The following is a 27,288-nucleotide window of genomic DNA, read 5'->3' as shown; positions in this document are numbered from 1 at the left end:
CCCCAACAGTGATGGAGATTTAAAGTCAAACGGACGAATCGTGGTTGGGGACCTGGGTGCGGCAAAACTAGGTAAATTAGTCATTTTTCGAAAATTGGTCTTCCTTCAACGGTTCTGTGTGATGCAGATGGATTTGTGTTAAGCTCCCATTTATCGTTATCGAGTTTGAGTGGTGAAGGAGAACAGGCATCTGCCAACAATAAGTGCACATTTAACAAACACTTGGAAAGTGAGTGGTTTTATCGAGAAATAAAGGAACCCATAATCGAGATAAATTACTATGATCTAGACCAGGCTTTTATGAAATCATTATCTACTAAATGAAAGTTTGTGCAAGTGGTGTATTGCTACAAAACTTGATTAAATATCTCAAACGGAGATATCAGAGCTTTGTTTGAATATGTGTCATATATTGATTGACAAGTTCAATGATGTGAGCAATTCCGCTGACAATTGAACTAATTGAAGTAGTGCGAGGGATCTCGAGGGTCGGTCCGGTGGCCGAGTTGATAGCAACGCCGGTCTCTCACGGCAGGAGCGGGGATCAAATCCCAACTGTGGCTTAAATAAAGTTACATAAAGCCAGAAATTTCAGGCCGAGACTTTTCGAGGTTGTTGTGCCAAGGAAGAAGAAGAGATGCCTCGTTGGTGGTACATTAATAGGCGGGAAGGCTGGATACATAAAGACACTGGGACATTTCACTACGAACTTTAGTCAACTTGAAGAATAAAAGGCTGTACGAGACAAGAAGATCATAAAAGAGAAACTTCAGAGAGCATTATTGACATTCCTCAAACTTTTGCAAGAAACTGAGTCTTATTTTTCGGGAATACAATGTTCGAGTAAATGGTGGCTCATCTTATGGCGTCTGGTATGAAGCACAATACAAAGTTTCGCAAATACCATAAAGGTTGGATTAAATATTTAAAAACGATTTTGTTCAAAATTGAACCTGCGATCTTCACCATCACCCTGACACCCACATGCTACATATCTGATAGGCTAATTTAGGGAATTATCCCCTTTTAGTGATGTGTGCCGCATCGCTGCCGCCGACCAAAATGCCACACTGATCCTTGCGGTAGACCACCAACGACTTTGTTTGAGCAGCGGCTGTCAATGGTATCCGAATCAATAATCTCGGCAGGGATTATAGGCTGCCTCGAATTGATAACCATAGACCTTTATGCCGGCGGGACTGCTCTCGAATGACGAAGCCGATGGAAGGTAGAGGATGGAGCAAAACTTTCAGCCAAACACCACTAAGCTGCAATTCCACTTCTCGATAATACCTTTCCCGTTCAAGCGAATGTCTTCCTCCTTCCGCATGTAATATCCGGATGCCTTCCAAACCCATCCCGTGTTGACGTACGCAGGGACGTCGGGGGGTTTCAAGAGATTTCGCATAAACTCATCTCCCCCGAACCAATAGCAACCTGTTAGCTCGTAAAGATAGTTCCTCCCGCTTGAAAGGTGCACACGATCACACTATCACCCATTACGCCAGGTTTGATTCGTGCCGACTCTTCTTTTCTCGCCCAAATAGCTCATAAAACCCACCGCCATCGCAAAACGGGTGGCTTACGTCAAATGAGAAGCGACGCCGGGGCTTACGAGCGCAATATATACAGCCGACATAAAAGTGCTCGACATGCCCGGGTTCCTTGTTCACTTCCGGGTGTAATCCTGGAAGCGGCGATGGTCACATCCAAAGGCCTCCACCGTCAAAACCAGAACTCGCATGACGCGAGGAAGTGGAAATGGCCAAATCTAAATGCCATAAAATAAGCAAGTTACACACAATTTCACTTTAGCCGACTTAGGCAACAACCACCACGGTCAGTGCTCATCAAACTCGAACCTTGGAGTCTGTAGTTGCTTTCCACGTGTGCTGTTCTTGGGGCAGACATTGGACATCGGGAGTGGTGCTGGGCCGTATGTGAAAGGTACGGCTTAAATAAATGCAAGGCGATGGGACGAAAAGTAAAATAAAGCTTGCCTCGTAAATGGTAAGTGAAAAAGTTCACGATCCAATGCCAGACTGCCAAACGCCCGCACATGGCGCAGCCCAAACCGATGGCAAAAAACGAATCGCAAGATTGTTGCGAATACTTTGCTGACGTACCTGATTTAGTTTTTGCAGAGGAGCGATGCGGCAATGAAGGAACGGGGCGTATGGAGCGAACGCAGACACATCATGTGATCATGTGAAAAGTTTATTTTTCAACGTCTTCGGTGCTGGAAGTTTGTCACGCTGGCCGGGATGGGTGGCCATGGCCAAAGTTCAATGTATGGTGAGCTGCTTTTTTTAAAGGCCAGAAAGTTTGCTCATAACCATTCGGTTGGGGAAGATAATGACGTGAAGCATTCGGTGCGCTCCGTTATGGTAAGATCAGCGAATGTGTATGTTTATTATTATTATTTTTTTGTTCGAGCAAGTTTGCGCTGGAGAATGCAGTATTCATTTATCAGCTCAGAAACAGTTTTTTTATTATCTTTTGTAAAAAAAACTAAATAAAATATAATATTTGTCAAATATTGATATCAAAACATCAAGGCTAGAATTCACCTGCCTAATTTATATCCAAATATCGAATCATTTGAAAGAGCGTTAGCTTGCAATAACCCCAAATCAAGAGACTATGTGGTTGATGTACTGGGCAAAACGATGTAATTGCTTTATGACATTGATTTAAGGATTTATTTTTTTTTATTAAGTTTGAACGCCGTAGAAACCATTGAATTAAAGCTCGTCGCTTCTACAAACAGGTTCGTCAGCCCTGTTGTTTGTAGACCATCGATGGTTCGATCGATCGGTCATACACGACGGTAGCTCGTTCGATTGCCCATCGTCAGCAGACTTCCGGTCATCGATGGCTTACTGGATCACCTCGTCAACAGTGATGTGCATCATTAGCTCTTTGGCCAGGTTTCCGGGGTTTTGATCAACAATTCAGTATTTTTGTCGGTAGAACACCCATGACACAAGTGCGCAGTGGAGATCGTGGGTAGCACGTTCGATTGACTATCTTCAGAGGGCTTCTGGTTGTCTAGGTCTTCCTTCTACAATCAGTCGATGGATAGATCAATAGAGCACTTTTATCGAGGGCTCGTTGGTTGCGATGTTGACGGCGACTCAGCTGGATGTATAATAGAACTTAACTGAGACACTCTTATGGAGCAGTTTAGACGCATGGCCTTAGGTTCAGTCCTTTTCCTCTTCAAAACACCGTGGTAATTGTCTAGAGGATACGGGTTTTATCTCTTAAGCACTTATTTGATTGTTTATATTAAACAGCTCTTGTCTAGTAACTTCTTAACCGGTCTTTTAGTAGATGCATCAACGTTAAAGCATCATATTAATTTAGATTGAACGAGCCGCTTTTAAGAAAGCGAAGCTTTCCATGACAGTAAAAACTCTTCTCGTTGAATCCTTTTCCCCCAAAGCCTCTCACCACTCTAAAAGAAATGAAATGAAGTGTTCGAATTAGCCCTAACGCTAAGGAAACTTCACTGAACGTCAGAAGACAACCACTCATGGGATGGCTATGCAATTGATTGAGCTCTCATTTTTTCTACTTCAGTGACTCTACAACTTCAAAAGACCGAGAGATCGAAGACGTTTCTAGCTTTCTTGACATGTTTTTCCTGAATAATATGTCCTGTCCCGATGGGGTTTGATATCCATCCCATCCTTTTGAAACCGTGTCTCGATGATAGACTTCTGGATTTCACCAGCATTATCTGTCAACGATCTATTGGAGGTTTCAATATTTTCCTTTTTTCATATGAAACTCTATGTCGCTCATACACATCTTTTCTGGCATAATTACAAAGTGCAAAGAATTCACTAAGTAACACCAGCCGGCATTCAGAACATCATGATGATAGGCAATAGATTAATAATAGACAACACGAAAAAAAAAACTATCTCGCATTACCATAATTATGGTGATAGGTGATGGTTAGCAGTTTTCACTGCTTTTTTGTTTTTCTTTTGCCTCAGATTCCTCACATACAACATGTCGATGTGAAACGTCACCAAAATAACTCATTAATATCCGTCCTAGTCGCCTAGTCGTTGAAAAAATCCTCCATTGTAAGCCCACAACAATCAGCTCCGCAATTAGAGGGAAGGCGCAAAGCAACAAAAAAAGAAGCAGTGCGTCATGAAACAAGACACCGCAATTAAAACGAATTAAGACACAGTCGCTTGATTAGAACAAACGGTTGAGGGAGGAGGGGGCAGGGCTGAGAGTTCCCCTCACTCTGGGGAGCAAATCGTCTGTGTCTATTTTGCAATCGAAAAAGGGACAAAATGTGTGCGAATGTTGAGCAACCCTCGAATGGAAATGGGGCTGGAAGTACTGGAAACGCCACACACACACATACATCCAAACCCTCAGAGGTGGGGATCAGAACGCTTGGGGCTCCAGCTTCGTTCTTGAGCAAAAGGGCCAAAGGGTGCTGGGAAAAGCATAAAATGAGGAACGGATGTTTATCGCATGTTAAATCTAAGTAATTAAAACAATAATTCAAGTGAACCGCTTGAGAGGACATGTTTTTCTGGAGCAATTTTTCATTCCCATGCCCGTTTCTATGGAGCATTCAGTGGAGAAATGGTTGAGCGAGCGAAAAAAAGAACGGAATTCAACGGAACAAGCGGTTCAAGTGGGTTATGTGTTAGAATGAACTCCCATCCCCTCCCCCCCCCCCTTTTTTAAACCACCCTACCACCCCCTTCGAGCTCGTTATCATATCAGCTCAAATTTGTAATGGAAAACAAGGGCACACGAACGCGAGCATGCGGCTCGGTTCTGTTTTTTTTTCCTCAAACGCGAACCTGAAGAATGACATTCGTTTCGTTCGATGCACGAAGCTTAACTTATTTCTTTTGGGCCTGTTTTTATGAAGAAATAAAATTTGCTGCCAGTTACAAAGAATAAATTATCTCACCCACGTTCGCTGATGCTTCTTCCTTGGCAAGGAGATAGCAACGTGAAAGATTTAATACAAGATTCTTCGCTTCGTTTTCTTTTTTCCTTCGCGAAAACCAAGTGCACGGAAGTGAACACACATCTTGAATGTACACGCGCCCTCTGCACACACGGCCATAATCGATGTCGCGTAGTCTTGGTCGTTGGATCGTTATCGTCGGTCGGGTAGGTGTGATGAAATTCCTTTTTTCCGGTTGATTATCCACTTTTTCGGTATTTTCAATGCCTTCGAGCGCTCTGTATCGCATTTTGAATTCATTAAATTTTTCACCCGTTTGATGCATTGGCTCGTGATGACGGAGAAGATGTATGGGCCAATGGAGCTTCACTCAGCAGTGTTGGAAAACAGCCTCCGAAATTCATTATTTTTTATTTTGAACTTCATCAACAGCAATAAAAAAGGCGTGTAAATTAAAGAATATTTTACAAAAAATATCACATGAAACACACAATTTTGTAAGGACGAAAACGATAAAAGCTTCAATGAGACGTGTTACACCTGGACACTGCAAATAAAATCTTTATTACTAAGACAATTTAATTACAAAGATTAGATGACTCAGACAGATTATTGGAGGCTTGATGAAAGTCTGAAAGCTGCATTTACAGCTAAATACATATACATAAATCGAGAGGCACGGAGGTAAAAGCGACAGCAGCGCCAGTCGTCTCACGGCAGGACCGAGGTTCAAATCTCATTTGGGCCGTGAGGACTGACTATATAATTATGCGGTAAATATAAATCCAGTAAGTCAGAAATGGCAGGCATGACCTGTCATTGAAGAAGAAGATCAGAGAAGAAGATCAAGAAGCATTTTAAATACAATTAATGAAAGAAATCCATTATGACTTTGAATTTTTCCTCAGCTATTACCATATAGTTGGTTGTTATTTCCCAGAAGAGTGGCTTTTGTATAAATTTTGAAAAAATATGAATTAAAAAATATTTAAGCCTGGTTTGAGTAATTTGCAACTATACTTTCATACTCATTAGCGTCTTTCCTAGCTTGTTCTGCATATATGTTTAAATGATGAAAAATACATTGATTTTGATATTGAACTTACCAACAATTTTCTGAAAAAAGGGTGAAAGGCACAATTAAGTCAAAAGCAAAATTTCAATCAATCCTTATCATGAATCAATATTGTTAGCGTAGCGTTTTTAAACAGAAGGTGGTAAATTTTAAACTTGTTCATTAAAAAAGACGATCAACTCAAACATAAAATAACACTGCCCGGGGAAACAGCTGGAAAATTATTCAGCGGCTTCTAACATTCCAAACGATTTCAATATCACCCCTGCACGGTCAGCTGATTGTGAGGGTTTTATTCACTGTCAGCCGCTACATTACTCTACCCAACCACCCCAAACTCCAAGCGGGAAGGCATTATTTTGAAAGCGTGCAATTTTTCCTACCAATGTTAGTAGTCAGCACAAGAAAAAAACATCATCATTGCCTTCCGCATCCGAAATGCATTCCGCTCTCGGACAACAACGGATCCACCAGAGTCATTCTGCCATCATCCATTTTTGGCCGGTCAGAAGTCTTGGTGTGTGTGTGTTTCTTAAGCTGCAAGTTTTTATGCATCATTAGATGCTGCTTTCCCGAGCCGGCTTTGTCCCGAGTGGCTGAAATTGTTCGGCAAACGAGATCAACGGAGCAGCTGAAAAAAGCGGGGTCTAGACGGAAAATATCCATCCGGAGACGTGAGTGAATCAGCATCATTTGCACCGGCATCAAGTGCATAAGTTGCATAAGCTGGACCGGCACCGAAATGGAGCGAAACGATGACAACACTTACACAGGCGGACAGGCGGGAACTAGCGTTTGAGTTCTTCCTTGCTCGTGGTGGGTATTATCACTCATTGGCTCTGCTCAGAGCGTGCTTTTAACCGAACAGCATCTTCCAGCAAGTGCACCGGAACTATGCAAATGGATTTGAATGGAATGGAAACACAAGGAAGGCGTAGAGCTTAAGGGAATTCGGACTGGTTTAAATGATATGGAAAACTCGTTACAGAATAACAGCTGTGTGAGGGATGGATTCATTAAAAAGCTGCTTACATTTACGTGAAACTAATTATAAACAATCAATTCGATGCAACACAGATTAGCTATGCTTACGCTTTTCGGGTAAACTTTAGCATAGTTATTGAAATTAAAGCTAATTATTCTCTCATAATTATTCCACGAACAATTTAAATTACCAGCATTCGACAGCTGTTCATGTTGATGGACTGCATTACATACAGCCACTAATGAGTGAAAAAAGTTCTAACGAACTCACAATTAAAGTAAAACCATGAATTAGTTCAAAGAAAAAAAATAATAAAATGTTCGTGTTCATCTTAGGATTTTAATGGCAGAAAAAAAGAGAATGCATTCATGCATTTCCTTCATGAAGCAAGTTTCACAAATCTATAATATCATCTGATATAGTCGTAATACAGTCTTCAAGCTATATGAACATTTTATTGGGGCTTTTCTTCCTACAGGTTCGAAGGTCGTACGGTCAAAAAAAGGAAAGGAATAAGGCTAGACTGCTAGGGATTAACCTCACTTCAACCTCGAGAGGTCTCGGACTACTCTTTCTGTCCCTCTATGACTTGGTTTTACCCGTAGTAAAGTTGACAGCACTGTGTACGAGGAGGCGGTCTGGATGGGATTTGAACTCCAGTCCTGCCGTGAAATAAATCGACACCATTATCGCCTTGGCTACCGGATCGCCATAATTAAAAAGTATTTGGTAGATTTAATATAAAACATGAGCTAAGATTAATAACTTGGCTTGGTCTTGATTTACAATTCCAAACATTTGCATTACTTTGAAACCGTCTTGATACCGGGCTTGGTCTTGAATAATCCCTTGGCTTTATCCATCATCAAATTATGTACATTCTAAAGTAAATAGAAAAATCTTCTAAACATTCTATCAAGAATTATCGATTGATTAACTTGCTAGTTATTCTGATACGAGAAGTAGTCTAAGGCATTTGAAAAGCTCCAATCCTGTCTCCCCTTGCTGCTAGCCAATTCAAGAGCGGTTTCATCTGATTGAAGCATCAGATCATTCTACACAACCATACAATCATCAGAATAATCGTCATCATCTTTAGCTCATTTCCATCTAAACGATAAAGTAAGCACGAACCTGATGGAATCTAAGAATGCTGCTGCTTCGATTGACATGGTTCACTAAACACCAGCTGTCGGTCTGCCCGTCTGCGCCCACTGTATAATAACGTTTTGCTGTTGCTAAACAGTCAAACAGACTGCATTTGTTCGATGCATGTCGCTCACTCAACAACACAGCTGGCCTTCCTTACCCACACAAACCCCGGTGTGGCTCCGTGCAAGCTTCTCCCAGTGCCCCAACCCCCAATCGAACTCTAATCAGATCAAACAAGAAGCTGATATGGTATCTCAATCAAAATCAACAAATAAATAGCCTCCGTTCCCGGGTGGCAACGTACCCTTAAATGACACCCTGATCGAGTTTGCATGTGTCAACAGTCTCGAGATAATGCTACGCCATCGAGAAGCTCCAAGAAAGGTGCAACGCCTTGGTGCAGCAGTAATGATTATCATCACCGACACTTGTCCCGAGAGACAGAGCGATCTACAGTTGCTGGGATGGGAGCAAAGGCAGAGAGTGTAGAGTTTTCTCATCATTTATAATGACAACTCGCTTTCAATTAAACTTCATAGACGAGCGAGCGTTGCGCTTATTTTTGTTTCGCACTACACATATCAGACACACTGCAGATTGCGCACTAAAGCTTATGAATAATCCTGCACTTTTTTTTTCTTCTTGATCCTTTCTTTGTGTGCACTTTTCGTTTTCTTCAGCAAAGCGGGCATTAAGGCGCACTGCAACTTCAGCTGTCAAATTAAAACCTCTTAACTGCTTTGATTGCTGGGTGCTTTCAGACCTCTGTTAGCCGGTCTGCTGGCGCCTGTTTGGTAACAAGTTTCCAGCCGTCCCAGCGTCAACTTCATCTTCTTCCCCAGTGTCCGTTCCTTAGTGTGCTGGTGTAAGGATGAGGGTGCCTTCACTTCTACGCTCCTTTGTTTGCGATGGGCGAGAGTTTTTGCGTTGGGGGTTTTTTATCATATTTTTCTCTGTTTCCACTCAAAATCCTTCCCTTAACGCCTGGAGGGCTTCAACTCGGATAGGATTTTCCTAATTGTTGACTATCCAGCAACCTCTCCTTTCGCACACGGCTTTTATCTCTTCTCGTCCTCCGGCGAATAGATGTTATTCTCAGTTTTTGCACCTCTTTTGTCTACTTTTTTTGTTGCGCCATGTTTACCACCTGGTGAGGTAGGTCTCTTCCTTTTTTTTATTTTGGTTTAATTTTTTATTCTGACATTTTTTGTGACTTTTCCACCGGGCTCGTTGGGAAACTGGAAAGTTTGAATTCAATTTTAACTTTTGCCAGCCCTACCGCAGGATACTGGAGGATTGGCAACCCGGTGCCGGCAGCACTTTGGTACCGGTGCTGCAGTTGCCGACGTGTCTGGTTCGTAGTTTACATCCGGTGGATGATTCAACCTTCCCTCGTTCTCACTGTGTGTGTTTGTTTGTGTACGTGTAGTAGCGATGTATTTTTTCTTCCTTTTAAAACGGTTGGCTTCCACTTCGGTTTGCATATAGCGATGCTGCAAAACACACAGACTTTGTGTTGTTTGAGGCCAATACTAGGGTAAAAGTAGCTACAAAAAAAAAGCTCAACCGAACCCACCTGCATGTATGTGTGATTATCGGTTGTGTTGTTGAGAGTTGAGCGTTTTTTTCTGTCAGCCTGCCTTTCTGGGTGAGTCGGGAATGCTCAGGTGGCGACATAGAAAACTGAGAAGATAAAAAAGTGGCTCCCGTTCCATGCATAGGAAAGTGATTTCCAACGAGGGAATAATTATGCAATTATGCATTTGGAAGCAAATAGCCGAGGTAAAAACTAGCTCGGTTCTCCACCCCCTCCTACGGTTTGCTGACCGAGGAAGCACTGTAACAAAGTGTAAAGATGGTTTAAATGAAGCTCTTTACACGGTGGTCTGCATTCGACACTCCTTAACTGGACGGCACGGCTGTAAATGGAAAGCAAATAATGGAAATTAACAAAAGTTTTTTAATTACATTCGCGAAGCTGCTATGCTGATTAGTTCATCGGCACGGGCCGAAGATTATGCCACCTTATATTTTGCTCTTTTTGTTTTTTGCTCTATTATAACCTTAGGTTAGTTAGATTCAACATTTAATTTTGGATTTCTTCCAGATTTTGAATTGATTTTTTTAAATTTGTTTTCAATAAAATAAACTAAAAAAACTAATCCATTGGAAGCATCAATGATTTTTTTGCCAAAAAAAGCTTTTAAATAAGAAATTATTTCTTAAATTTTAAAATTTGTTAAAAGAAAAAGTTCTTGTTACTTCATTATCGCTTTTCGTTTTTCTCTAATAAAAAGTATTCGATGATAAAATTTAAAATGATTTTTTTAAGAAATCTGTGTGAGCATATCTAAATGAAAGGAATAAAATTGTGTTTGAAGATTAAGATAGATTAAGATAGTATTTTAAGAACCTTTCATGGAGTCGATGTTGAAGAAGACTAATACTGGTTCGCAGAAGCTGATGCAGAATGCAAATATGTGGATGGGCAAGATTCCTAAAAAAACCTTTTTACATCCAACTGAGCATTAACCATCACAGTTACTACCATGCCGCAAATCTTGGTCATGGGATTTCATAACTTAAGCAACATTGCTTGAAGTAATCAAAATTTGAACATACGATTTGTTCTTTTCCCCGAAACGCCCGATTGCTACTGATTGCTTACTCAAACGATGCATTCTAACACTTTTTAGACACTTTAGCACAGCGAACCATGAAAGTAATTGTTATTTAATTACGCACACTACACCCAACCGGCCGTCGCTGCACCAACCGAAAACCAGGCAAAAAACCACAACCCAAAAACTGATACATCAAATGCATCCGAGCACCGATGCAACAATGCATTCCCGCTGTGTGTGCGAGTGTGTGAGTCATTCAATTACGACCGTATGCTGCTGTTTCGAACTTCGAACCGAAAACCATGCAGCGTTCAAAGCAATCCTTAGCTCGCAAGAATCTTCTAATTATGTACCAGAAGTGGGATGTGGTATCCGGTCCTTCCTACACCCACCCCCTCCCCACCGTTTTTAACCACATGCCCTTATCGTAAAACAGCTTGTGTCTATCGGTCGTTTCGGCCGGCCAGCCAACGTGTATCTGTGTCCAGACAACCATTCGGTGGCTAATAGACGTTCTCTTACCATTTTTTCCCCCCTTTGCTCATTTTCAGTACTCCCATTGATGGTGCGGCACAGCTGCGCGGCCGAGCAGCAAAAATTTAAACTGACGCCGGTGGATCTGGTCGTGCCGGAGGGTTCCGAGGCGCTGTTGCGATGCGAAATCCACAACGCAGCCGGTTCGGTGCAGTGGACCAAGGATGGTTTTGCGCTGGGTAAGTAATAATTTCATAAAATTTCCATTTGCCAACCACTCGCCTGTTCGCTTGTGTCGCCGGAGCTTACTTAATGAAACCGCCAAGCCCCTTTTCAAAATGGCTCCCCCGCCCCGGTATGGTGTCCATCTCGAAACCGATAGGCCATTGGGCACGGTAGCAGTAGTCTAAAAAGTTCCACCCAAACAGCAGTAAAGTAGTGGTTGGAATGCCGAATGGATGGAAATGATAATCACTCTGGCGCTGGCTGCGAAGCTTGTGAGCTTGGTGTGGAGACTTGTGTATGTGAAAGAGAAATGGGCAACCATTAGCAAACTAGCAATACACTACACTGTCTCTAAAAAAGCTCAAAAAAGCTCCTCTTTGTCTTAGTTCGCTAAATATGAAAAATGTAAGAATATTTTTCATTTTAGGGCCTGTGACAATGCATTGTTACGCACAGAGATGACTTTGGCGCAAGGCCAAATAATTGATGGTCACCCCGTGTGATGTGCCCTTCAATCAGCAGCTTTTGGGTAGTTACAATGTAATCTCCATTTTTTTTCTCCCTCTCTACTCTCGATTTCCAACACAGGGTTTACGCAGAGCATACCGGGATATCCCAGGTACTCGGTGCTCGGTGACAGTGGCCAGGGTATCTACAACCTGCGGATAGTGAACGTCACGCTCGACGACGATGCCGAATACCAGTGCCAAGTGGGACCATACATGCACCACACACTCATCCGTGCCAAGGCAAAGCTGACCGTAATAGGTAAGTGCGAACCACCGCGGGGACATGCTTTTTGTATCGCAATTCCATTTGCCCCCTTTATTCTACGAAGCTCGCTGTTTTTAACCGGAGCTTGCGCCACGAACGAACGAATTGAAGCTTAGTTAACTTTTACATTTTTTAATACTATATTCGCACCAAAGGGATAAAAAAATACTCACACACCACCAAGAACAGTGTCACCAAATAACTTTCAACTCACACACAGCGAGCATTGACTTGGTCCAACATTCGCCAGCTGGTGCTCATTAGCAAGTGCCGAAGCGCGCGCGCTCGACTCGGGCACGCCAGTGGGGAAAATTAATATGGACTTTTTCCGGAATGTTGACACAAAATGTGGAAACTGTACCGTTACCGTCTGGATACTTCTGTTTGATACTTCATTTCGGTTTTTTGCATTTTTGTCTCCCTCTCTTTTTGACTCACTGGCATTACGACTTCCCGCGTAACCCTTTTTTTCTGTGACTGGCGATGAAAAGTATCCCATCTGGGTACGTTTTTCATTTCGTTAAAATAAGTGTGTTGCGGGAGGGCTGAAAATGTGATTCCTATGGTTTCCAGCGCGAAATGAAATCAAAACCCTAGTCTTTTGCGTAGCGTATGAATTTTTGCATCGGGTTCTAAAAAAAGCTGCACGTGAAAATATCATTTTTGCTGTAACAATAATGTTCCGACAAGCGAGAGCTTCCTGTGAGACGAGGATGTGAGGATAAAAAAAATGTATAGAATATCAGATTTCGGTTTCATTAAAAAGTTTACTCTTATAAGCAATTTTTTAGCATGTCAATTCATTTACGATGCGAATCTGAATAATTTGTCCAGTGACAGTTGTAGGAAAATCGTTGACCAACCTACGTTTGGTACTTAATGAATGTGGATGCCTTTAAAAAATCTACACACTAGACATACTGACAGAATGCGCCATTCTCATGACATGACCAGCTTAACAAAAGCTGGCGGCTCTAAATCGCTACACGATGGTGAGATTATCACACAAGTTTATCATTGTAGCATAAGCTTAAGAAAGCTTAAGCTTTGAAGAAAGTCCTTACTTAGAGGGCAGGTCTGATATTATGTTCTATACATATCCAACAGTCGCGATTTGGATTTGTGGCTAATTATGGAAAAATAACCATTCATACTCTAGTTGCATGTTTAAAGAGGACGATATCTTTGAAAGACTCAACAGAAGTTAAACATAGCATAGTATGATCGACTTCATTTAAAACAACGATGTCATCAGCTGAACGGCCGAAGCGTTTTGAAGATCCTATTAGGATTCTTGGTCCACATAGAAAGACTAAGTCATTATTAGAAACCATTCGACTATTTCAAATAGTTAACAAGCAACAAGTTGAATCAATTATCCTGGGTCTTTGAAAGAAACTCCAATAAACAATGAGAACCATAAGCTCAAGCTGGAATTGGATGGTTATGATGTCACTTCAGTTAGCTGATGAGAAGACCATACGACATAAACATCACATAAACAAGCTTTTTTATAATCCTTAATACTAAGTACTGAAGAACATAAGGGATATTTAAAATCTATGATGATGATGAATACACATTACATACATTAACTTCTCTTCCTCTTCTTCCTTGGCACTACAACCTTGAAAGGTTTCGACCTGCCATTTCTAGCTTTTTGTGACTTGTTTTTAAGGAAAGTATCTCAGAAACGGTTTAAAAACCATAGGATGACAACAACAAAAGACGGAAAAACGTCAAAATTCGTTGGAATTCCCTAGAAAATATCATATGGAGCAGGTCTCAATGTAGGAAAAAATGCACATCTCTGAACAAAAATTTCCTTAATTTTATAACTATTTATTTTAAATTCACTAACCCACTAATAGAAAGCTAAAAAAACGTAAACTGACGGTAAAATAAACAGAGAGAGAACTTAAAATAGTCGTTCCCTACACTGATCTCTAGCCACAGTTCCCATCAAAACCTTCCTGAAATCGCTTGACGCTGCAACGCACCATTTGCATTCCGTAAGCGAACCGACACCGTGTGCACCACTTGACACTAAACCATCTACCGATCAGGACCAACACACTGCCACACGATCCGGCATGTCAATAACCTCTGCATATGCATACACACCCAGCGAAAGCAAAAGGACGACACAGACACGCGCAAAACAAAGACTACAGCAAAAGGAATGCAAAACCTCATGCCCTGTGCTAACGAGTGGCAGCAGCATAAATCATCATCCAACTTGTGGCGCCTGCTACTGGCTGGGTGTTTCGGTGTTATTCTAATAAATAAAGAAGCGCAGAAGGCAACGGGTACAGTGCCGAATAGAAGAAAAAAAAACAGCCCGCTCACAACTCTCACCACACTTCACAAAACCACTGTTGGCACGCTTTCACGGGGATATCCTGGAAGCCTTGTCCACCCTGGAGGAGTAGCGGGATTCACTCAACACGCAAATCCATTCGAGCACTGCACACTGTCTGCATGCCATAAATGATGCACGGTTTTAAATTCAACCCCATCGGGACGTTGGGGAAGGGGGAGACCTCACGTCAGGGTGCTGGATAAGGCGAGGCGAGTGGAATCCTCTTTTAGAATCCAGAATCCGTTTGACATCTGTACACTTCTCTATTCTTCTCCCTCATTTTTTGTTGTTGTTCGGTGTGTTAAGAGAAACATGACCAGCGAGGCGGTGTGTTGAACCCCGTGCAACCGGTGTGGTACGCCGACCGTGTGTCAAGGAATTCTAAAGTCTGTGCAGTGTACTCCCCGGGAACGCCGCGGTCCGAAAATGGATCCAGACGTGCAATTATTGTAATTAAGGTGCACCCGCGTTTTGCACTTGCATGGCTGCTTGCAACCCGGGACAATTGTATCCTTTTTGCGTGAAAGTGTGATGGAGCATTGAAGCTTCATTTGAGCGAACCGGCACTCTTCAAAAATTCATTCAGAACTCTTTTCTGTACCAGGCACTCGTGGCATCATCTTCTACGAGTGCACGGTGTACGAAATGGGCTCGATTCATAATCCAACTGTACGGGTTTTCCTATGAAGTCACAGAGACATGGCAGCCGGAGGTCCAAAACGAGCGACCCGACAGTCGGTGGAGCACACCACATTCTCCCCCATATTCGTCTTTACGCGCGTGAAAGGTCTGCTTCTGCTGTTATTAAAAATTTTATGACGACTATTTTACTCCACACTGCAATCCGGTGTTCCTATACACGCAAAGAAACTGAGTTTCTTTTCATTATCAAACTCCAACAAAATGTTCGCCTTACAGGTTGCGTCTTCTACCCACTGCAAACCACCCCGGATGCAGGATGATAACGATAAGCGACTGGAACTGGAACCGGGGATAAGGCAGTGGGTGTGGAATCTTACTCAGTGTCACCGATGACGAAGTGACTCGTATGGTCATACATGCATGCACGGGTGACACTGTGTACAAAGGAGTAATGCTGACACTGTAAGATCCCTTGTACCGCACAGTGGGCATATCAGTACAGTTATGGGGACCAAACCATCATTCAAAACGAATATTTTTTGGAATTTTGTATACGTCAAATGAGTAAATCCTTCATGACATGTTCAAATATTGAAGCAATTGATTGAATAGTTTAAAAAAAATCATTTTGAACTACTGCTATCCCAAGACTCCTGTTTTTTTCTGACCCTCGTGAGTACAATTATCTAGGCTCAACAGCTGTCTCTATTGATCTTCAACACATGTATTGTGCCAACATCCTACTGCACGTCTTCCTCTCGAACGCGACTCAGAGGATTTCGTCAGTTTAAGCCAGGGTTCATGGCTCAGAAGCATGCTGTCACCTATCCAGAGATCATTAAGTCACCCTTTCATTTGACCCTCACAAATAATAAAATCATAAGAATATCTCCATTCCTTAACAAAGCCTGCTACAATTTTAATATTTTAATTCTTATAACGATATCTACTGATTGGTTCTGCATTTTCATTAAAACTTTAAATTTTCAGTTCGCCCTCGATATAGTAATATATCTAACCATTGCACTGTTTTCAGTGTACCAATTTTATCCTGCCACATGCTCAGTGTGCACCGGCACTGCCGTAATGTCGCAGTAGCGTGAAGTGGATGTGTGTGGAGAAGGCGCACTAGTTTTACACGCGACATCACCCGCATCCAGATTTGTGCCGTCTCCCGCTTGGTCCAGACGAAACTTGATACTTTCGGGGAGGTGGAAAAGTGTGCTGTAGTGTACTCCACCACCCGTACAATCCTGGCGTGGCCGGAAGGTACTGTCCCGGTACTATGAAAGAGTTTTCCACGACGCGCACACGGGGTTCAAACAAACACCTTTTGTCTCCATGTTTACACGGTTGTTTGCACGGACGAAATGAGTGTATTATTTCCCACCACGCTGGGCCTCGCTTCTTCACCCCCCGGAGCACCGGTGCTGCCGGAGAGGGATGCTGGCACACTCAACCTCCCCCGCTCGCTGTTGATTTCTCGAGATTGTGCAGAAAAGTTTTCACATTAGCTGCTCGATACTGTGGCCACGAAAATGGCGCACGCGTGTCGCACGCTGTCCGCGGTCCTGTTTCTGCGGTTGTGCCTGTGGGCCCCTCCGGCATAGGGTGGCTGACTCTCTGCCCGGCGCTTCAAACCATGCCATCTCTGCGGCAGGGTTATGGCAACGCCGAATTCCGGGTGGAACTGGGAGAGAGATAGAGGGTGAAAATATATATCAAAACAAAGCGATACGCTATACAGCACGTCACCTCTTGAGACGAACTGTAAACACTTCAACCGAAAACCGCACCGCTGAGTATGGAGCAAGAGCATGGGAGTGTGGGGTCCTTCATCGCCCCGAGGGACACCCGTTTGCTGATTATCACCCGTTTTGCGGGTAATGCGGAAGCTGTTGATAGGGTGATACTGCGCCACCCGGACTCCCGGACTGCTGTTCGTTAGCAACCGGTGCGTGTGACTTTACCGTACCGATGAAGTGTTGCCCGGAGGACGTTGTCCTCACGCGATGGTTTTCAGCGCCAGAAAAGGATTGGTTTTCGAGTTCAGTGTCTCTCTTTTTTTGTTGCTCGCTTTCTCGGTTTTGTTCCCAACGCTTTCTTTCCTGAACCTCAGCACCCAAGGTGAAGATTAAAAAGATGAAGCTTGTCGGCGGGAATTTGATCCATTTCGAAAATGGGCGCACGGTTTATAGACTACCGCGCAGCCATTTCTACTCTTTAGTCTTTGTGCGTTCCCGCAAATGCACCGTTTTGTTTTCATTTTTGGAAGGAGGATTGAATTTCTGCGATTTTTCGTCGTGTTCACTGGTTCAATCATGCTTAAACACTTTTTTTCCTCTCGTCATGTCATATTTGAATGAACGAATGAAACACACATACAAAGTTCTTTTTGCACACCAAATAAAAAGCCTTCCAAGAATCGTTGTTTCAGCGTTGCGATTGAGTTTCTTATAGACGTCTGGCTGGAAAGATAGTATCACTTGCAATTTCACAGTAACTACAATGGTGTACGTTCTTTTCACGATGTTTGATAACAACCGGTACGCGTTAATCACTTTCATGCCATCTGTGGCTGTCATAGCGGAAGAAAAATAGCGAAGAGGTCTTTTTTACAACGGCATTTGGGTCTTGGTTTTAAGTCATAAGCTGCGTGACTACAAAAATATTGAGTTCAACATTAAAGACTAATTAATTTTTATATCGTTTTTTATTTGCTTACATCGAACCGTCTGTAAGGGAGGGTGCACCATATGCACCATAGTCGACGGTCTATCGTACACCCCTTGTGACGTCTTCTCCCTAAACGATGTTCACGTTGATATTCCCTCTGTATTGTCTGCCCTGTCAAAGATCAAGTTGTCCTACTCGCCTGGTCCTGATGGTATCCCTTCCTCTGTCCTTAAGAAATGTGCTTCCTTTTTTGCTCCCCTTTTGACTCGCGTCTTTGTGAGATCCATCAATGAGGGTTCCTTTCCTACCATTTGGAAGTCTGCTTGGCTGGTCCCCCTTTTCAAAAAAGGTGACCGCTCTGTATGCTCCAATTACCGTGGTATTTCACTACTCCCCCCCATTTCCAAAATCCTTGAATCAATTATTCTCTCCTCCATCCTTCCTATCATTGTTGGTCACCTATCCCCGCGCCAACATGGATTCATTCCCAAACGCACAACTTCCTCCAACCTTATGTGTCTTGTATCCTCTGCTCTATCGAACATGTCATCCGGTGGTCAAACTGACGTCGTATACACCGACTTCAGTACTGCCTTTGACAGTGTTCCTCTCGATCTGCTGATTGCCAAACTCGAAAGACTTGGTATCGGGGGTCGTTTACTGTCCTGGCTGAAGACTTACCTGGTTGCGAGATCGTATAGAGTTAGAGTTTCGTCTTGTCTGTCCGATTCCTTCGTAGGTTCCTCGGGTGTTCCTCAAGGTAGTGTCCTTAGTCCTATTTTATTTCTGTTATTTGTTAATGACTGTGTTTCCATCCTCCCCGCCGAAGGTTTTCTGTTTTACGCAGACGATCTTAAGATCTTCCTTCCTGTGTCCTCGTCTGCTGACTGTTGTCTTCTCCAAACTGTACTTGATTCCTTCTCTGTTTGGTGTCGTAAGAATGGCCTACTCCTGTCCCCCGATAAGTGTTGTGTGATCTCGTTTTCTCGTTCTCGTTCTCGTTTCCCGTTTAGCTACACCCTCTGTGATACAGTAATACGTCGTGTATCCTCTGTAAAGGATCTAGGTGTGTGGCTCGACGAAACGCTGTCCTTCAGTTCCCACGTTGATTATGTAATTAGCAAGGCTAATAAATCACTGGGTCTGATCATTAGGCTATCGTCCGAAATCCGCGATCCCCTCTGCTTGAAGTCCCTGTACTGCTGTTGGGTGCGATCCTCCTTGGAATACGCGGCTGTAGTCTGGTCTCCCCCAGGCTCCACTGCGATGGCAAGACTGGAGAGTGTTCAGCGCAAATTCACTCGTGTGGCTGTTCGTCGCTTCCTTAACGGCTATCATCTTGCTCTCCCTCCCTATCCAGTCCGTTGCCGTCTTCTTGGGCTAGAAACCATTGAGGATAGGCATTTCCATATCCGTGCTAGCTTCATTGCAGGTCTCCTGTTAAATGAACTTGATGTCCCTTCTCTTCTGTTTGCCATCCCCCTTTATGCTCCTTCCCGTCGCCTCCGCGATAGACCTCCCCTTTATATCCCATCCCGCCACACCCGTTACGGTTCGAACGATCCTCTGCTACGAGCTTTGTCGGCTTTCAACAAGTGCTATCACCTGTTCGACTATAATGTCTCCTTGTCTCGTTTTCGTGTCCGTCTTCGAGAAGTCTCTTTCCTTGCCACCTAATCCTGACTGTCATCCTCGCTTTCCCTTTAAGTGTTAATGAACATTGTTGAACCATCATTGGCGGACAATATGAACTAAATAAATAAATAAATAAATAAATAAATAAATAATGAAAAACTCATAAACTTTTCCTTTCAAACTATAATGATGATTGATTTCCAGTAAGATGATTTTTTCCATGGTATTGTAACTTCTTGGAATACCAAATTTATTGAATTTATTTTTAATAAAGTAATGAAATATTTTGTTTTTTTATTCATAAGGCACGGTCTGGCCGTATTGCTACACACTTAGGTTGTTCCTGACGAATAAAAAATTAGGAAATATCTTAAAAATGTTTGACTATAAAATAGTATTATGATGCTTTTTATCTTTTTTTTTAATATAATGAGTTATTTACAGTCTTATATAATTGCTCTCTTGCTTTTTTCCTTGGCGTTACAACCTTTAAAGGTCTTGGCTACCTATTTCTGGCATTCTGTGACTTGATTTTACCCTTATCTGGTAGGTTAATCCTTCGTACAAGGAAGCGGCCAATCGGAGATTTGATCCCTGATTCTGCCGTGTGAAGACCGGCGTCCCCTCGGCTATCATTTAAAGTTGGGAACAATCCTTCCTAGCTTATTTTCAAACTAATTAAAAAATAACTAAGCAATACGGCCAGGCCGTTCTTCATGAAATAAATAAAACTTTTTAGTTCGAAAGCATTTAGTAAGTTACTAGCAGTTCTGCTCAGTACCTCATTTATTCTTCAGGTCAGTTGTAGATTATAAGTACATAATAACATTTTAATCAGCCTTAAATTAATCACAACAACAAAATTCTGATCTCAAAAAACGTTCTTTTTTTAACAATTTTAAAAATGTAAGACTAAAAGTTTTTTTGTTGATAAATATTTGATAGACTATGCTCCTTTGGACTAGCAAAATACAAACGCTGCGGCTGGTGTTTACATCCTTTCCCTTTCCAACACTCTAGCTATCAATCCTCGTGCCAAAAAAAAAACGCAATGTGAATGATCCTGTGCATAATCACCTTTTTATCTTCACCATTCAGGTTTATCTTTCCACGCTTTGTCCAACCAACGTCAGTCAGGCCGACAGTTGCTTCCTCACCCCACATAACTTACCTTTTGAAATGTGAAACGAAACACGGCTCAAATTTCCTTCATTATCGCGTACCGACGATTTTACAAGTGCCTGTAGTGCTGGCACTGTGGTGTAATCTTTTTTCTTGTTTGCAAGCTACACAACCTCCGCATCACGTTGCAGACGTTGACAACTATACTCTATGTGATTTTTTTTCTTCCCCCGAGTGTGCTTCTTTTTCGTCCGTTCGTCCATTTTTTTTTGTGCGCTTTTGGGTCCATTCTTTTCGCACGTTGAGTCAGATGACAATGTTGCACCCAGTGTGTGTTTGTGTGTATGTCTGCATCACAATTACTCTCTCTCTCTCACTGTGTGTGCATCATGCTTTGCCAAGCGCTGCGTTTGCTAATGAGAACTCGACCCGGGCGCGTTAGACACCATTGCACCAAGCGCGGTCTATGGCTCTTGAAGCTGTTTTCCGCAGGTGAATGACTGCCGGGGTACTTCTTGTGCGCCTGTAATTCTGCGGCTGAGTGTGTCTGTGTGTGTGTGTGTGTGTGTGTGTGTGTGTGTGTGTGTGTGTGTGTGTGTGTGTGTGTGTGTGTGGGCGTACGGTTTTAATGCGTCTGCCACTCTGGAGAGAGGTAATTTGCCACCTTTCATAAGCCGGTGTTGTAAGTGCATGACACCGGCCCAACCACCGGGCCGCCGACGCAGACTACAGCGATGCCGTCGTTTGGTCATCTCTTCAACCTTCAAACGACACCGGATCGCACCTGGTTTCGCTGCGAGGCGCCAAACCAATCGAGCCGTGCTTGTTAACCGCCCGCTTGCTGATGACTAGTCTCGCACCGGAATCCACTTACCGGAAAAAAAACTAAACACAACACACGCTCGAGGGAACGCAAAATACTTCCAGCATTAATCACGGTGACGATGCTCGCGGGCGTCTTCCCGTGTGTGTGTGTGTGTGTGTGTATGGGTGACTCTCGAGTTGGGTAGCTTTTGCTTTGTCTTCGTCTTCATTTAACGCTAGCGCCAGTCGCCCCATCCACGCCTAGTATGCTGCTGTCCGGGATGGAGGCGCCTGGTCGCTTTTATGGCCAGGGCTGGTGAGCTTTTCCACCGAAACGATACGCCACACGAATGGTGTGGCACACGCGGCGTTGCCATAAATCATGACGCCTTTTTTCACTTTCGGACCATCACCTTACGGTTTTGATGGTATTCTGGCACACACACACACACACACATTAAGCTGCCCGGTAGAAAAGGGGACCGCTAAGATGTACATTGTCTGATTCGTAGAATTCGTTACACGACTTGATAAACACTTCCTTACCCATTAAATGGTACAAGCGCACGCATCCGTTCTGGAGCGATAAGGCAGCTCGTAAAGCAATATTTGCCTGGGCCCCGTCTCCATGGTGTATTTTCGATGTGTTGTGACGGAGTGGTGATTCCAGCCATCGGGTGCGGGTATCAGATTTCGGTACGCGGATGGTGCAAATTTGTCAAAAGCCCTGCAAACGATCGCAATCTTGTACCTCGTAGTGTTACATGCGTTGCTTTATGTCCTAGTTATTTAATTAGGAAGGCTTTGGACGAAGCCATCCAACGGTTCATGGTAGGTTGATTGTAGTGCTATGTAAAACGTATTTTGTGTATTAGCTACTAAAATATTTGAAGCTTCTCTTTTAGGACCTAAACACATTTAAAGGAGAGCGTTTTAACGTGTGCTAGTATGATATGTTTCATTAAACTCTTCCGAAAAACAAGTAAAACAAAGCAAACAAAGAAAAGGGAAACCCAGTAACTCCCGGATGGGAAACACCCAGTAGAACGAAAGGATCAGTATGATATTCAACAATTAAGTGTTCTTTTAAATCAATTAACCCAAGGAAAATTGGAGTAAAGGAAGTCATCGTTAGATTACCGACTTTCAGATAACCAAAGACTATTTGTATTCATAATTCTATAATAGTTTTATACGGTTAAAACAATCGATCTTGAAACAATTTGTAGGCCATTGCAAAGTTTAATGTTTTTTTTTTATTCATAAAGAACGGCCTGGCCAAAGTTTAATGTATTGATGAGTCGAAATATGCATCCATTAAAAAGCTTTCACAGTTTAAAAAAATTGCAGTCATTGCTCCTCTACATCCTTCTTAAACTATTTACTATTGGTAAGAGCGCCGATCAACTCATAAAACTCACCAAGATAAGACATTCTGGTACTGCTGTTTTTTTTTCTTATCTTATTTTTATAAAACTCACCCTTAAGCGATGGTTTACATGCACTCACACACCTCGACCGAACGCCAAACATGGCTGCAAATGGCTGTCGTCTTGCGGCGTGGCGTTTGCAGAGGAACCAAATTAGACGCAAGCAGTCCTAACCAAATGAAAAGCCACTCGGGGAAATAGACCAGCTGGATGGTGGCCGGGTGAATGGGAAAACCCTGCGTAAAACGCCTCCAAAGCACGGTCGGGCACAAAGAACACTTTCACATCGCGATCACCCGGGCGCTCAGTTTTGTTTGCCTGTTTCGGGCATGGAAAAAGCCAAGCAAGCTCTCTTTCTCCCGCAGGGAAAATAAAACAAGGCTTTTTATTGGAAGGGCAATTGTTTTTAAGTACTGAAATGTAGTCCCGAATTCCCACATCCAGACATTCACGTGCTACGTGCCGGGCGCGCCTACGCAAGCATACCATACGCCGGCGCCCTGGTGCGGTTGGATGTGGATAAACATTATTTTCTCCGGTGGCAACCGCACCACTATCTGCGAGAGTTATCCACCAGGCTTCCGGCTTATCACCTTTTTCCCTCTCTCTCACTCTCAGAAGCGCTGGATGTCCTTTTTTGGAGCGAGCAAATTTGTGTGCTTTCTACAGCAAGCTTTCCCTACCTACGCGCTGGCCGGGGTTACAGCTTCCCCAGCACGTGTGAGCGTGATTCCTGGCAATGTTGTACCGTAAAGGGTTCGAGAGTTACAGCTAGAAGACAACCCAAAACGGGTTACAACAGAAAAAGGCTACGGAAATTATGGACGACCGATGCAACGTATGTAGACACAAGTTCGCCAGTGTCCAGGAATGCTACACCAACACATCCCCAACGCCCATTTCAAGGTAGTTCACTTGGTCTTGCCCACTCCAAAGGCGACACACAAACTCGCCGGTCACCCTGCACCGAAAACGGGGCGAAGGCCATTCATCCGGAAAAAGGTACCGGAAGGGTGAACAGGGACTCGATAATTTACTGCATCCGTACTGGTCAGCGGTTTTAAAGCTCTGGAACTTCCCGTTACCATTTCCGGACGAGATTCCTGTGTGAGAATGTTTTGACCAGCAAACTCTCCACCCATGTCCCGAACGGGGTTTTCGGGGGTTGCTCGAGGTCCAAAAACAATAATCGAGGTAATTTCAAGAACCTTGAGCTTCGGGGCAAACGATTTCCGGCATCCGTTCGGAGAGGTACGCTTTTTAATGATCAAGTGTGAGAAAAGTTTGGACAAAGGACAGTGCAAAGCTTTCCTCTCCCCCTCACCACAGCCTGTTTGCGTATTGTGTTTGCATTGTCTCCAGGAAGTATTCCTGCTGAGTTGCGAAAACCCATTTATTGCAACCAATAACTATCAGCCAAAGTACCTCAATAGTAAATAGTGCAGGAAGCGGTAGTAAACAATGGTTTTTAGTTTCTTGATTGAACGTGGTACCTTTTCGCTTGTGATTCGATTGTTTATATTTTGTGTTCTCATTCTATGTTAAACGAGGGTTCTGCTCATCTACCCTTTTTCTATTTCTAGGTGATTGTATATCTAGAAATTTCAAGTCAGATCAAGCCAAAAGAAGTAATTAATGTTAAACATACAGATGAAAGGTTCTGGATCCTGGATGTGTATCCGAGCGTTGGTCATCGTTATGTTTTTTAAGCATACTATGTTGAACCACAAAATCATAGCATAAACTCTGCACGTTAATGTTCATTCAGTCTTATCCTGCATCGTTTCAAATCTTCTTTTTCTTCCTTGGCACTACAACCTTGAGAAGTCTCGGCCTGTCATTTCTGGCATTCTGTGACTTGATTTTACCCGTAGAAAAGTAGTCAGCCCTTTGTACGGGGCGGCGGTGTGGAAGAGATTTTAACCCCGGTCCTGCCGTGCGAAGACCGGCGCCGTTATCGCCTCGGCCACCGGACCTTCCCGTTACAAATTGTTTTCCCCTTAGGTTTGTATCATCTCAGAGATAGCAAAATAATATAAAAATTACCTGAGAAAACTTTTCATCTTCGAGAATGTTTGAGTTCGAAGAAATTGAAGAAATTTACCATGTACCGTTTATCTTAAAAAATTGTAATTGTAATTGTAATTGTAATTAGTAATCATTGAGGGTTGGTCCAATGTGACCGGTTTTTACATGGCAGGACCAGAGTTCAAATCTCACGCGGACCATCCCCTAGTAATAAGGAGTGACTATGAAACTACCTAGAATTGTCTAATCTAGTAATCCAGAGATGGCATGCATGACCTAGGAGGTTGTAAGGCTAAGAAAAGAGGGAGATAAGAGAGAGACAGTGAGAGAGAGATAAAGAGATATATAGTGAGAGAGAGGGAAAGAAATAGAGAGATCTAACTCTTGTTTTCATAGGTATCCAAGCTTACCCCGATCGAATAATGGATTACTGCACTTACGTAAACTACTTAACCGGATAGCCAATCCTTGCTGCGAGATAAACAGGCTTTTTAAGGTCCTGGACCAACAGTCACTATATATCTGGAAAATGTGACTTTACTATCGTAAGGAACTACTAGTTTAAATGAAATTAAAACTTTGAATTTTACATCATCTGCCAGTTCTTGATTTCTTAGGAACTCCAGTCATATTTAGATGGAAAGTTTAGAATACAAATTAATTTATCCATCAATTCCATGTCAACGCAACAGAGATTATTTCTTGCTGACGTTCGCTCTTTGTTCAAAATGCTGCTCACTCGCTTGATATCTTATTCCCGATAGCATCCATTCAACCGTATGCCTATCGGGTTCTTTCCATGTTGCGTGCTAGCTAGCTTCACGCCACATTTCGAACCGTGCATTGCTCCGTTGGTGGCTTTCGCTCATAAATCAAATCCTTTAAATCCTTCCCTACAGCGCAATTACTAGACATTTATCCCTTCGGCCTGCAACTGAGAGCTCGTACGAGAAAACCGGGGGAGGCGAAATTGGCCACCAGAACCATAACCGAGGACCCGAGTCAAATTAAGCGTACGGTACAGCCCGGGTACCCACTAATTAGTTGCCTATTTCGGAATGCAACCCCCATCGAGCGTGCAGCGTGTGCATCCAACGGCCTCAAGGTACACACCAGGCCACACAGTAATGGATCGAATGCTTATCTTCATTACGCAGACAACATACCGACACCGGCTTTGCACTGCCGAGCCGTGTTGCGTCTCGGTCGGTCAATCGGAAGAATTCCGGTGCTTTGGGGTTGCACCGTCCCCTGCTGCCCCGATGCATGCCCGGGCAGAAGCATGTACTGCTTATGATTTCCAAATAGCCTCATGCGGATGCACGATTGGAAGTAATGATAGCCACAATCTTTACCATGCCAGACAAACGGCCCCAGCTACCCGGCGCGAATATCTTTCCACTGATGTTTCTGCCTCACGCTGAAGACGAGATTTCACAGTAACTGGTGATTGTTGCTGGTCATACGTACGCTCACCGTACATACAGACAGACACATCTATGCACGCAATTGCTGATGAAGACGAATTCTGATGCAAAGCCGGAAGGAGGCTGAATAATAAATCGAACCATCGTTGGCAACGCACTGCACCAGAGCAAGCATCACAAGGAGATGTTTCCCATAGCTGTGGGTGAATGCGGTTCATTGCAACGAAGCCCTATGAGCTCATACGCACGCACATGATCATTAGCCAGGGTGACGTCTTTCGCACGAGCGGAACCTTCCCGCTTTGGAGTCTCCCGTTGCGCGCGCTCGCGTCTCGGCATGCAATTATCCGAACGAAATGATACGACTTACAGTTATGAATATCTGAATCGATTCCAAATCATTTGCATAATTTACTTCTCCGAAAAACCGTGCGATCCCTCCGGGTGGTTAGGGCGAAGCAATCAGACAAGACGTACGATTGTACGAGAGTTATTGTTCACGTTGGAGAGTGTACTTGTGGTCCCATTTGATTCTAACAGGAAGCCACTTCTTGGAAGTTTTGCAAAACGAAAAATGGGTGCATAAATGACAGTTATTGAGGCGGGTTATCATTTAGATAAACAAATGCTTCGCTGCTTAATGTCATATATTCATCATTTACTTCATGCATGATTCATGGTATGGTAGTAAGAGACAATCGGTGAATAATCTTCATTACTCACTCATTGCAATAAGATGCCTTACATTTAAAATTTAAATGGAGTAAAGTTGGGTTGGGTAGAATCATAGGGAGCAAAAGATTAAATTTAAATTTAAAAATATTTTAAGGAATTTTGAACAGCCTTCCTGCGTTTCGTGTTTTCTTCGACTGATAGTCTGAACCTTTTGAAAGTTT

At 43.1% G+C, this 27,288-nt stretch overlaps 1 protein-coding gene across 9 annotated transcripts in view; it reads left to right on the top strand.

The window, feature by feature from the left end:
- LOC118506209 (nephrin-like) overlaps positions 1-27,288 on the top strand; it is a 238,616-nt gene that overhangs the window by 125,000 nt on the left and 86,328 nt on the right. For all 9 annotated transcript variants that reach the window (XM_036043025.1, XM_036043021.1, XM_036043020.1 and 6 more), the window contains exons 4-5: positions 11,345-11,506; positions 12,081-12,260. In XM_036043025.1, coding sequence (XP_035898918.1) covers positions 11,345-11,506; positions 12,081-12,260 — 342 coding nt within the window. The remainder of the gene's footprint in view (positions 1-11,344; positions 11,507-12,080; positions 12,261-27,288) is intronic.

The sequence above is a fragment of the Anopheles stephensi genome, chromosome 2 (assembly GCF_013141755.1).
Source record: "Anopheles stephensi strain Indian chromosome 2, UCI_ANSTEP_V1.0, whole genome shotgun sequence".
NCBI lineage: Eukaryota > Metazoa > Arthropoda > Insecta > Diptera > Culicidae > Anopheles > Anopheles stephensi.
Note: the sequence above shows the minus strand (reverse complement) of the source record. Positions and strands in the feature narration are given on the sequence as shown.